The sequence below is a fragment of the Papio anubis genome, chromosome 11 (genome assembly GCF_008728515.1).
Source record: "Papio anubis isolate 15944 chromosome 11, Panubis1.0, whole genome shotgun sequence".
Classification (NCBI taxonomy): domain Eukaryota; kingdom Metazoa; phylum Chordata; class Mammalia; order Primates; family Cercopithecidae; genus Papio; species Papio anubis.
The window spans coordinates 85,416,488-85,430,117 of NC_044986.1; the positions used below are offsets into that span (position 1 = coordinate 85,416,488).

A 13,630-nucleotide genomic window follows, 5' to 3' on the forward strand; every position below is an offset into this window, starting at 1 on the left:
TCCTGAACCCTGTCCTCTTCCCGATAATGGAGGCATAATGACCCTGTTGTTGAACATGTGGGCTTTCAAGTCAAAGAGATCAAGGCTCAAGTCCTGGCTGCATCACTTATTTATTAGTTGTGTGCTGTTGAGCAAATTACCAATTATTGCTGAACCTCAGTTACCCATAAAGTAGAGTTAATAGCATTTCGAGGAGAAACCATGAGGGTAAGACAAGACAATGATTATAAAGTCCACAGCTCATGGAAAGTAGACATTATTCCCATTACTTTTCCACCAGCCTCCAGGGTACTTACTGCACATGGACTGAAGCATTTGAGATTCCTGTCACCACGATTCCCCAAACTGCTGACACAATCTGCTACTCTGGATCCCTGGAGCCCACCTCTGGCAAACCCTGTAGAGGCAGAATATTATAGGCTTCTCATAATTTCCTTAATATTAATATTATTTTATTAAGTCCTACATGCCTACAAAACATTGTTTCTATTACGTTCCGACTAATAAAACCTTGCCAGAGCCAGAGTGCTCAGCCTTCTTAATTCAGAGTTGGTGGTGGAAAGAAAGATGGGGAAGATGGGAGATTCTTCTCAGGTGTAGTGCAGATCAAATCTAACCTGAGATGCAGCTTGAGAACATTTACTAGAATATAGGCCCTTGTGTAAGAAGATAAGCTTGTAACCACTCTGTTCTGAATTTTATAACTATAAAACAGTGTTCTTTAAGATTTTCCACGAAGTTCCCCCTTGGAAATAACAGAATCTAAAATGTTATGCCACTTCTGGAATGTGGCTGTTAACATCAAAGCCTTATGCATGTATTGGTTCTCATTGAAATCATACCCTGCCTGGGCTCTGAGACTCCTGAGTACAAACAAAAGAGTCCCGAACTCCCATGTATGATGGAGCTCAACTCTATACCTGACTCTCTTCATTTTTGGCCCAAAGAAAATTAATTAAGATGATTTGGAATATTCTTTGTTCCAAAGCAATGCACACAAGGGATTTTGAATTGTCACTTCTGCTCAGAAAGGCCATGTCCCTGTGGTGTGGGGTCTTGTCTTACTGACCCCCAGCCTCTTTATTAGTTAGACTCTGAATGGAAGGGGTGATCTGTGTTGTAGCTGGGGCTGGGTGAATCAGGTTGACAGCTATGTGTGCCTCTCCTAAGTTGTTGTCACCTGGTAGCTTCAGCCTTGTGAGTCTTGAGATTTGACAATGGGCATTGTCTTGTGCATCAGACTCCCTCAGAGCTACTTCTTTGGCATCTTCTTCCCAGAGAAGAACTTCTCATTAGCCTGTTTGGTTTTCTCTCATATCGGACTCCTCCAAACACAGAGCACCGAACTTTCCCCTATCCCTGTCATTGTTTGTACTTGAATCTGCAGTAACTGCTAGGCAAGCACAAAGGTGGGCTTGGTTCGTGGTACAGTGAATCCCAGCCCCACGGCCTCTTGAGGTGAAGAGTGGCTGCAGGAGTGCTAACCTACTCAACATTTTGGCTACTGTCTAGGTAATAAGGAAGAACCCAATGGAATCTCAACAAACTGTAACCCAAAAAGGGAGCTGCCCTGAGGGGAAGAGTGAGAAATGGGATTCTCACCCAGAACAGCAGGTTCCCTCCTCACCTAGGGTTCTTCACTCTTCTTGTTAGGTCAAGGAATTCTTAGCCAAGGCACGTTGAAGGGTGTTTCAGTCCTGATTTAGGGTCAGCTCCTTCCAACCTAGCCTTTTCCCCTTTTCTTTTATTTCTTTTTAATATCACCCTATTCTTTCTTTGACCTGTACTAACCAACGTGTATATTAGAAATGAGGCTAAGAGATGAAATGATGCCTTAGGTTCCAACACTAGCAAGGGGCAGAGCCAAGACTTAAACTCAGGCACCCTGATACCCAGGTGAGCAGTTGCTTTCACTGATAATAGCTAGGTAATATCCTACAGGTTCTAACTAGCTAGCCAGACATTCCGTCCAGTGTTTACATGTCCTCACAATAACGCTGTGATGTAGGTAGTATTTTTATCCCAGCTTTATAAATGAGGAAAGAGAGGTTTAGGGATGTTGCATAACTTGGCCAAAGTCCCCCAGTTGTCAGCTGGGAGCAGAACGTTACCAGGGCAGTCTGCTGTAGCTCTGCATTATTAACCACTGGATGTCCTTGCTCAGTGCTGGGGTTCCTAGGATGGGGCAGATCTGGTTTTTCTTTCCCTATTTCATGACTCACTGGACAATGGCTTTGCCTGGTTAAGACCTTACCTTTCCCTTGGGCTCAGAAAGAATGTCACCCCCGCACATAAGATGTTTAGATTGCTGACTCTAGGATGTTGCAGATAAGGAGGAAGTTTTATTTCATCACATGGAAGCAACACAGAGCCAATGACTTCTGTGGTGTGCAGGTTAGTGTTTTTTAAGAAAGATTCAATAGACTGTTGTTCTTTTCCTGCCAAGAGCCTTGGGGTTTGGTCTTTTCAGAACCTTTCCCATCGTATGATCTCACACCAAGTGAAGAAGGTGTTCTTCTAGCAATCATGGGAAGGTGCTAGTTTTGGGGGAAGAAAAGCACCTGAGGTCCTCATATTGCACAGAGATATCCTGTAATAATAGAAATAGGGAAATCTAGAGCTACAGAAGTAGCCACTAAGGTTTATTCATAGAATGTGGACTTTGAGAGAAAGCAGAAAGTAAAATAGAGAATCCTCAGCAATTAATGTAAAATGTATCAATGTCTGAGATAGACAACCTGGGAGGTGGGGCCACATTGGAGAAAAGGGAAATATGTGAATATGGTAGATTAGAGGTGCTGTGAATGGGCTCACACTCTTCCCTTCAAGAGGTGAGATCTTCATCCCTTCCCCTTGAATCTAGATGGATTTGTATTGACTGGGCTAATGGAACAGGGCAGAAGAGATATTTCCAGACATCAGCCTCAAGAGGCTCACAGCTTCTTCTGCCTCTCACTTGGCATACTCACTCCTAGAGTCTAGCTGCCATGTTGTGAGGAAACCCAAGTAGTTCTGAGTGAACACCTGTGTAGAGAGGATCCAAGGCCCTGACCTTGAGGCTGCACTTGCTGCTGACTGCCAGCGCCGTCTGGCCAGCCCTGTGAGCACACCCACCATCTTGGAAGTGGATCTCTTAGCTCCCATTAGCTGTCCTAGCAGAGTGGAGCACAGAAAATGTGTCCCTGCTGAGCCCTGCCCACATTGCAGATCCATGAGCAAAATAAATGATTGCTATTATTTTAAGCCACTGAATTTAGGGGTGGTTTGTCATGCACAACAGGTAACTGGAAAAGTGGGTAACACAAGAAGGAATACATCCATTTCCTAGTACGGAGGGATTGAAATGAACACTAACTTAGTTGTATTTAGAGGTGAGTGTATTTTGGTGTTTGTGTGTGTGCATATGTGCACATTCCTAGGCTGACTAGTCAGCCAATGGTGCAGAGTTTATGATGTTGAGTATGATTGATCATTCTTGTAAAAACCAAGTGTGGATCTAACTGATAATTGAAGAAAGATAAACACTGTTAAATAGAATAGCAAAGATGACCAACAATTATTTTTAAGTGTGGTGTCCAGAGGGGAGAGTAAGGGTAAATACCCCTCTTTATCCACTCCTCACTCTACCCCATCTTGGAGTGGGACCTGCTACATGGTTTATTCCAATCTTGGGGAAATAACACTTTTGCTGTTTTGTTATTTTAGCAAAGTTTTGATGCACTGTTTTTTGTTTTTGTTTCTGTTTTTTAACAGAGGAGAGGGTCCACTGCATCACACTTGCAGGGAAACTTCATGCAAAGTCTCAGAAATGCTTTGATCTCCCTTAAAGACAAACCTGACAAACTCTGCAGTAATGGAGGAATAATGACATTTTGTTCATGCTGGAATACCAACCATGTTCTCTTTGTCATTCAAAAGCTGGGTTTTTCCTCTCATCTCCCCTAGAGCTTTGCCATTCTTTATTTTCCTTTGGAGACCAGAGCATCATTTTCTTTCTCTTTCTTCCATGTGAAGGGACAGCCATGAGGCATGATGGTGCAGCTTAGATAATGTTAGCAAATAAAAGTTTTTAAAAATATTGAGCAATATTCTTCCAGCATGTAAATCCCAGTTTGGGAAAAAATTAGGGCCTTTTGGAAGCTGCCTTAACTCTTTGGGGTCCCCATGGTACCATTCAGTAAATGATTGGCTCTGTGCACCAAACAGCACCCCGGTGGCCTGAAAGAGTTAATGCAGCTTCCAGAAGTGCCCATTGAGGTCCCAGGAAGGAATCTGGGCCTTGGGAGATCTGGCTCAGAGTACAATTACTGTTCAGCTCACAGTGGCCCAATTTGCTTTATTGTGGAGTGCCTCCTGGAGTCCCACTGCTCCAGAGACGATATAGATGCTTCTGAGTCAACTGCCTGCAAATTGGTCTTTGAGGGGTTTGTCAGTGCAGGGAGGAGTTGCAGGGATTTGTTAGAAATACATCGTAGCAGAGTTCTCATTTCTAGGGAAGGAAATCATCTTGCCACAGAAATTCCAAGCCAAAAGGATGGACTTTTTCTCTCCAGGGATTAACATGTCTGAGTGGCAGCTGGCTTGCAGGTGGCAGCCATAAGTTTCGTAGACGTGCCAATGCTACTTTGGGTATGTGCATGTGTGTGTGAAATAATTCAAACCCTGACTCTGCCACTTAACTGATTTCTCTTAAACTCCGGCTAAGCCTCAGTTTCTGTAAAGTGGGCATAATAATAGTACAAACCTCAAAGGCCTGTTGTGAGGATTAGTGGAGCTAATGCATGGAAGTGTAATGCATAGTGTAAGTGCTTAGCATGGCACCGAGGCCCAAAACATTTAGTCATTGTTACTGCGTATCATGGGTTTCATATTCGTTTCATTCACTTATCAAGTATGTGTTGGAGGTCTGCTATGTCCAACAGTGTTTAACAGTAATCTAGCATTTTGGTTGTTTTAGCAAAGTTCTAACCCACTACTTAAAAAAAATTTACATAAGCAAACGCCAACCAAGTCTATTTATAGGGTAGAAAAAAATTCAGATCCACGTAAAATTTTGCTCAAAACACATGAGTACTCACAAACCAATATATAACAAATAAAACATTTCAGATAAACTAAGCTCCCTGTGTACACAGTCTCTAGATCGTTCCCCTCCGTTTTCCTCCAATGGGGTTCTCTCGAATTTGGGGTGCCTCATTCCCTGGGTGGATGTTCATTTCTATTAGCTACATATACAGCCATCAGTAACATTCAATCTAGTCTTACAGGTTTTTATAGACTCATACTGTAATATACTTTGACAACTTGCTTTTTCCACTCAACATTCTATCTCTGGGATTCATTCATGTTGATGCATCTAGCTCTATTTCTTGTTCAGTACTATATAGTACCCTATTATATAAATATACGACAAATTATTCATTGTCTTATCAATGTATATTCAGTAGTTCTTTCCCCAGTTTTTCACAGCCACAGATAATGCCACACAAATGTTTCCTGTTCAGTACATGTGCCAAAATTTCTTTAGGGAATACACCTAGGAGTGAAATTGCCAGGTGGTAGAGTGTGTGCCCCTGTAACTTTGTTGGATCAGGTTAAACCCTTCTTCAAAAGGTTCTTCCAACTGATACTCCGTAAGTAGCACATGGGGGTTCCAGGATCCCTCCCATTCTCCTACATTTGGTATTGTCAGGTATTTCATTTTTGTCCACCTGAAAAGTATAAAATATTGAGGTTTCAATGTCCACTTTATGGATCATTAATAATTTGTTATTTATTTCATCTTACATAAATGACCTGTTTTTTCAGTTGTCTATTCTGTTCTTTTTTAAAAAGCAGGTTGTTTTTGTCTTATCTATTTTTAGTGGTCTAATCCTCTGTCAGTGGCATGCATTGTGAATATTTTCTCCCAGTTTGTGGCTTGCCTTTTCACTTTGTTTATAGTATCTTTCAATAAAGGGAAGATTTTAAAAGGCTTTTGTTTTTAACAAACATAATGCCACAGCAAGACACACATTAAAAATGTTTTTCCTCTTGGGTTTTGAAGCCCTCCTTATCTTTCCTAGATGGAAGAGCTCAGATTTAAAAAGAACTCATTCAGGTCTTCGAGTAGGAGCTTAAGTGAAAGTGGGTGGTGGGTGGTGCTGAGTAGAAGCAGGGCAGCAAAACTGCCTTCCATGGAGGCCATGGATGCCCGGAATGTGCGCAGCAGCTGACCTTCCTGGTGGGAAGCAGGGACAGGGAATCTCTCGAGAACTCAAGTCCTGGACCAAGGGCAGTCCCTCCACTCTGACCATTGGTCTGGAATGAGCCCTTCTCATCGCAGGACTAGGAAACTTAGCCAGTCCTACTTAGCCAGTTCTACAATACAGTAGAACAAAGAGAAAAGGCCATCTGCCCAGTGACTTGGCTGAAAAGCAGACTTACGAACAGGGCTACTACAGAAATAGGGAGTAAATTATGAAATGAGTCTGGCATTCCAAACAGAATTTTAAAACTCCTGACTTATACTAAATAGTATCCTGATAATAAGGGGAAAAGTCTGCAGAAAAAGGTGATTAGGTGGGATAGAAATACAGAAAGGGCAGATAAGAAAGAATTTTAAGGAAATTGAAAAAGAGGAGATTAAAAACAACAAGCTGGACTAGAGAAGAATCTTTTAAGCCTGGAACTAAGCCAGAAATTTTAAGAATAGATTGAGAAATTCGATTTCATGGGAATTTCAGATTTCTGTGTAGCAAAACCAAACAACAGCAAATTAAAAGACAAAATGACAAACTCAAAATAACTGAAGTTATATTATGGCCCATCTAACATTTTTTAGGTACAAAGAGCTCTTTTAAATAAATAATAGTAAAATCCCTAATAAAGTTGTAGGGTAAGAAAAGAAACAGGCAATCAAGAAACCTGAAAAAAGGTTATCCACCCTAGGAATCAAAAGGCTGCCACTGAGATGAGATATTTTTTCGCTTCTGAAGTTTTTCATTAAGGATGAAAGAGCACAGCGATGCTCAGTGTTGCCGAGGGTGTGGAGAAACCTGTCTGCTCACGGGAGGCCTGGAGAGTCTCATCTGGTCAACTTTGTCTGGAAGCCGAGTTAGTAATATGTACCAAAGTACTAGAAAATAAAAGCACACCCTTTAACTTGCAAGCCCACTTTTTGGAATTTATCTAAAGGAAGTAATTGAATGACTAAAACTGGGATATCTATACAGAATTTGAAACTGTATATGAGGAACAACAGGAGGGGCTGGATGAAGGCCGAGGAAGGGAGAAATCTGGAGAGGCAGTCCTGGTTCTCCCACAGGGACAGCGGGCGCCTGGCAGGGCCATCCACTGATACCAGATGCAGCAAGCTGTGGGGGAGGCGGTGGACTGGGCTCTGTGTGTTTGAGGTCTTAGGGGCTCGTGTTGAAGGGGATGTCTGGGCAGTTAGAGAATCTGGACATATTGGTGTAGGGATGGTGGTTGAGGCTGTGAGGGTGAGTATCGTGGTGGCCTTTTGTATGCACCTGGTAAAGGAAGTCGAGCTGTCAGCTTGGGCCGGTGAAGGGCAGCATGGCGGGTGGTGCTCATGCCCTGCTTGTGGCATTGCCATCTCTGACCAAGTCCCATCTGTTGCTTCAGGCTTGGGAACACTCCGTGGGGATCATCTGCTTTCCCAGTCTCCAGAGGCTGGCTGAAGATGTGTCTGACCAGCTTGCCCAGCAACTCCAGAAGGCCCTTGTTGGGAAGCCTGCGGGTAAGAGTACGGAGGTGCTGGCAGATCCTCTACAGAGAGCAGTGCAGCCCTGCACACCCTCCCTGGTCTCTCTGGCCCCTCTCTGCTTTCACGTGGAGCTACAGTGTTGCCTGTCAAAGAGAAGTGGGCCCCACTTTGCCACTGAGTGCCTTGGGGGCCAATGGAAACGCAGGAGGAGGGAAGAGGGGTCAGGGAGCTCTGCTACTTCTGGGACACAGACATAGGCAAACAAACACACACACTGCACACAATACATTATACATGGACACACAGATACACTACACACAGATGCTACACATGCACAGACACTACACACAGATGTTATACACAGATACACACAGACACACAGAGATACAGAGACACACACACATATACTACACACACAGACACATACAGAGACCACACACAGAAACTACACACAGACACACACTCTACACATGCAGACACATCCAGAAACATGCTACACACAGAGATACATATAGGCACACACACACACACAGAAACACTGCAACACAGACACACACACACAACACACAGGGGACCATGGTGTCTCAGAGGAAGTGCTAGGATTGAAGATGCACCTGTGTGTTCAGTGGAGCTCTTGGTCCTGAAAAGATACAGAGGCCAAAGTGTGCATCTCTTGTGGGGCCTCCTGACTTGCATTCTTCCCCTCATGTGCGCTGATCCCTGGAGGCAGGGCAGAATTTCACAGTGGCTGAGGGCCGAGGGTCAGGAGGAAATTCTAAGGGGAAGAAATTGCTCAGCATGATATAGATTTCAGGAATTCTTGCAACATAAGGGACTGTGTGATCCAGGAAGTAGGGGAAGATTCTGGGTTGTGGGGAGTCTGATAGCCAAGGAGCTTGTTCTCACTCATTGGCAATCAGAAACCACTGATGGTTGCTAAACAGGGACGGTGGCACGAAAAAGGCTGTCTTCCAAGGAGATTAGTCTGGCAAGGTGTGGAACGTTTGGTAGAGACGCAGGTGGCCTTGGGGATGTGTAGGAAAGATGCCGAAGTCCTCTACAGATGCTCAGGCACATCTCCTGGGAAGAGGGGGCCCTGGATGGAGGGGAAGCTGGGTGGGCAGGTCGTTGTATGCCCTGCTGGTGACACTTTCTTCCAGAGCAAGCTCGGTTGGCAGCTGGACAGTTGCTGTGGTGGAAGGGGGACATGGATCAGGATGGCCACTTGCTCCTGAAGTCAGTGTACGTGCTCACGGGGACAGACTCGGTGAGTTTCAGGCCATCGGCCTCTGCCCTGGGCACTGCTCATCCAGGTGCAGAGGGATGTCGAGCACAGAGTGGTGGCATGTCCCAAAAGGGTCATTCGTTTCATAAAACAGATTTATTATTTCTCCTCCCTCCTCCCCTTCTGGTGTAGAACATGGACTTCAGAGTCTGAAATTTCCACCTTCCCACTTGACAAGCTCTATGTAACTGTGGCCAGATTGCTTTCCCTTTCTGCCCCTTGGTTGCATTTCTAATTTTAGGATTGGGGGTAATAACACCTCTTTTCTGGGGTTAGTGTGGGATTGATAACGGCTGATGTTTATTGACTATTTCCTACCTGTGGGGCAAGGCTGGGTGTGTCCCAGACATATCAGTTAATCCTCCCAAGGACCCTATGAGTCAGATCACGGTGATACCAGTGAGTGATGAGAATGTGGGCTTACCTACGCTGTGCACCTGCAGTCTGTCTGATTCCAGAAGCCATGCTCTGAGCCACTGTTCTTTATTTCTTCCTGTTACAGTCAGCCTGAACGACGTGCCCTGTAGGTACCTGTCCTACCCTCGCCCAGAGATAAGGGCTGTCCTCTTTCTTCCTTTCCCACCCATACCCACCGCGTGCCAGGAACACAGCAGGGAACAAGGGTGGCTGCTGCCCTCAGTGTAACTTCTCCAAATTCTTCCAGTTTCTACCTGCTACCCAGTTCCAAAGCTACTTTACTAGATGAACCCAGACATGAGATGGGCATTTGCAGCCATGCTTGGAGGGGTGATAGGAGCATATCACACAGCCCTTGTCTGGGGCCAGGGGGTGGTACCTGATCTGGGAAGTTAACTGAAGGGGGGACCTCCTGACTCTTCTTCAGGTAAACTGCCTGCACCACTGTCAGGCACAGCGGCCTGAAGCATAGCACGAGGGCTCATCACATCTGCCCCTGGGGAAGGACTCTCTGCAGTCTAAGTGGTGACACATCAACCTAAGGGCTTGCTTTTCATTGCCTGTGCATGATGCATTGGGAGTGAGGTAGGGGAAGGACAGGGAGAGCTGCCCTGAGGGGGTCAAGGTTAACAAGGTGTCAAATACATGGAGGACAGTATCTTGCACTGTAAACCCTTCCGGCCAAGGCTAGGACTAGCAGCCTGCGTCTAGTCCTGATCCTGGCCCAGATTATACATTCGTCCTTCTCTTTCTCTGACTTCCCCATCATGTCTGTCAGGTTAACCAATGGAGTGGGAAGTTGCATGGACAGCATTCCATAGGTTGACCCCACAGGTGCTCACATGTGCGCATGCACACACACATGTGCACACACACATGCACACATGCACGCACATGCGCACACACACACATGCACACATGCACGCACATGCACACACAGAGGGTGCAGCTGCAGTAATCCTGGTGGAGCTGCAGGCAAAGCCCCAGGAAGAAAGATCCCAGGAAGCTCCTGGCAGGCTGGTCTCCATCTCTGCAGACTTCCTGTCCTCTTGACCTCTGTCTGGCAGCCCTGAGCTGTTTAGTTGAGTTGCTGGCTGTCTGATTGTCAGTCATCACCTATTGTGCTGTTTGGACCTTGACGAGACCTGTCTGGGATCTAGATGAGAGGGTGGGGAGGGGCCTGATTAGGTCCTCACCACTGTTGTTCACACACATATTATCAACTTCACCTCTGGACTGCTTTCCCTTCTTAATCATGAGGCCCTGGGCCACAGTCACCCAGTATGATTTGCTAGGAAGCTGTTATATTCTAATTTATACAGTCCCTCCCCTTTTCCCTCCTTTCCACCCTTCCTTTCTTCCTTCCTTCCTTCCTTCCTTCCTTCCTTCCTTCCTTCCTTCCTTCCTTCCTCTGTGAATCTTATAAAGGAGCTATGGAGCACATAGTAGGCACTTTATATAAACTTAATCTTCATAGCCACCCTAGGTGCATCCTCTGGTTGTCAGCATTTCACACCTGATGATTGGAGCCCAGAGGGACTGTCCCACGGCCTCACTGAAATGGCTGCAGGGGCCTGATCCTGGGTCTGGGCTGACCTGCTTCTGCTGCCTTGCTGCCCGGGGTCACGTGTGCTCTTCTCTTGCAGGAGACGCTGGGCAGGGTTGCTGAGTCTGGGCTTCCAGCCCTGCTCCTACAGTGCCTTTACCTCTTCTTTGTCTTTCCTCTGGACAAAGACGAGCTTTTTGAGAGTGATCTTCAAGTTCAAAGGATGTTCGTGCAGGTGAGTTCGAAGAGGGTCTCCAACTCCCTGGGTCAAAACCTCATTTCGGGGACAGACTCTTCAATGCTTCCCGGAGATGCTTTTATCTTTCTCAGCCCTGGTTCCTGAACTCCTCTGTTCTCCCAGAGGGTCTAAGCTTCCCTTCCCCTCCCCCTCACCTCCCTCATGCTCTGCATGGCCTGCATGGTTGGAAAATAAATTGCCTCCTCTTCCCTTCACCTCATTGTGTCCCTATAGCACTGTCCCCTCCCTTGCTGTCTCCCAGAAACGTGGTCCCCTGTCCCTGCACTTGGCTTCCCTGCACCCATCCAGCTCCCCTCCTCCAGTCTGCATTCTCGAGTCCTGCCCATCCTCCCTGGGATCTGGAACCTCCTCTCCAGCCCCTTCTCCTCTGTTAACAAGCACAGTCTGCCCCAGTAGCAAAACAGTAGCCAAAATTTTCTAAGTGTAAGTTTTGTATACACCCCTGTGCCACAGTCTCACACGGGTCACCTCCAGGAGTACTCTCTGCCATCCCAGAATGTGAGTAGTGCTGTAATCCTGGGCCCATACAAATTGAGGCATGGTGAGTGAGCATGAGGTCTGGGGTCATAGAGGTCTTGGATGGGGCTGGGATTGGCACCCTTGAGTAAACTTGAGTTTACGTGTTCTTGGTGCCTCTTCCCTCCTCTCAGAAGACGTCTCAGGCCTCTAAGCATCAAATGCAATGTCCTTCTCTCATTCCCCGTCTTTCCTCTTCTGTTTGACTGACTAACTTCTCACTTCTTTCCCCTGCCCACTTCCGGGCAGTTTCTGCTTTCTCAGCTTCTGACATGCTGAGCTCTCCAGATAACTCTTCCTGCTCCCTGAGCTTGCAGGGGAGGGTACGGAGGACCGTGTGGCCCAGGAGGATATGGCGGACTGTGGGGCCCATTGCTGTGTGTCCAGTGTCTGCAATGTCTCACACAGAGCAGGTGCTTGTGACTGTTCAGTGAAGTCCCAAATGCAGCTGTCCATGGTACACACATGTCCAATTGGCATCCACATTAGATGAATTCCCAAGTCCATTCTTCATTTCCAGAGGGTAGTGCATGAGTTCTGGCAGGTTCCATTAACGGTGGGTTACCCTCTGAGTTGCATTTGTGGAAATGTAGGATTCATCTGCTTTTATGTTAATCATATTCTAAGTGGAGGCCAGGACGCTGCACCAGGCACTTTCACAAATGTTTACTGTGTGGCTTTTAGGTGCCCTGAAGGGAAGTGGTGCAGGGTCTGTCTTTGAGGTCTTCTAGGTATTGGACAGAATGTGTGCCACAGGGAATAGACCATACCTGCATTGCTCAAGGGTTTCTGTTTCTTCATTTCACAAAAATATATGGAGCCCCTACTGTGCGCAGCTCTATGCCAGACAGACGGTTACTGCAGCAAGCATAGGGCTTCACTTTGAAAGGTGACAGAAGGGTGAAGAAGCCAAACAAGGGGTAAACAATCCAGGAATAGGTGTGTAATTAGCAAGTAAAAAAATAGAGATGAGGCTTTGCTCTGTTGCCCAAGCAGCAGAGCAGCAGTCAGCAAGTTTTTAAGTGCTATGTAGGTAAAGCCAAAGGTGTGTTGGGCAATGATGGCAAGAGGCCCTGATTTGTATGAGAGAATCAGTGGAGTCTATTCTGAGGGCATGGCATGTAACCAGAGAGCTGAGGGTTGTCAGGGTCCGAGGAGGTAGCCTGGCCTGGTGGAGTGGAGGAAGTGGAGAGGAGCAGAGAAATGGCCATGCAAGCCCAGGGACAGGTTAGACCTTGGTCACATGGCCACACCTACCTGCAAGAGAGGCAGGGAAATGGGACCTGCAGCTGTGGTCCATGATGCCCAGCTTCTCTATGTATCAGACTAGAAGAGGCAAATGCCTTCATTCCCATGGAAGGAGCTTGTGATATTTGCCACACTGGCAGCAGGTCCTGTTGGACCACCAAAAGCCCAGGGGAGAGCTGCAGTGGATAAAGTGAGTGAGAAGGCAGTGCTAGTCCATGCAGGATGCTATGGGCCCTGCTATGGTGCTGGGATTTTATCCCAGGTGGAAAGGGAGGTTTTGCAAGTCCCTCTGTTAGCCATTAGGAAAAGGGATTGGCAGGAACAAGGAACCCAGTTAGGAGGTTGTATGCTCACCCTCGTGGTCTCATGGAGAAGTAGAGTCTGAGTGTCAACAAATAATTCTGAAACACTTCCCTTTTTAAATAGCACAGGGGCCTGTTAATTCTATACCTTAATTGTGGGTGACACTTTTTGGTATCCCCATTAAAAACACACAAAGTCAATTACTTCTTTATTATTCTGATTTGGAAGGGATAACAATTATTTGTAGACGGTTGATGCCATCAGATTTGAGCCCCAGGTCCTGCCACCCTTTCGTAGGGGCTCTGTTGACCCTGCTGGTCTGGGGTAGAGGGTGACCCCATTCAATCC

General features: G+C 46.3%; 1 protein-coding gene across 25 annotated transcripts in view; it reads left to right on the forward strand.

The window, feature by feature from the left end:
- Positions 1–13,630, forward strand: part of WDFY4 (WDFY family member 4) — a 297,261-nt gene that overhangs the window by 27,390 nt on the left and 256,241 nt on the right. For all 25 annotated transcript variants that reach the window (XR_004177002.1, XR_004177003.1, XR_004177000.1 and 22 more), the window contains 3 exons: positions 7,627–7,741; positions 8,869–8,975; positions 11,057–11,191. Coding sequence is in view for 18 of the 25 variants with exons in the window: in XM_021943264.2 (XP_021798956.2) it covers positions 7,627–7,741; positions 8,869–8,975; positions 11,057–11,191 (357 nt within the window). In the remaining 7 variants the exon portion in view is untranslated. The remainder of the gene's footprint in view (positions 1–7,626; positions 7,742–8,868; positions 8,976–11,056; positions 11,192–13,630) is intronic.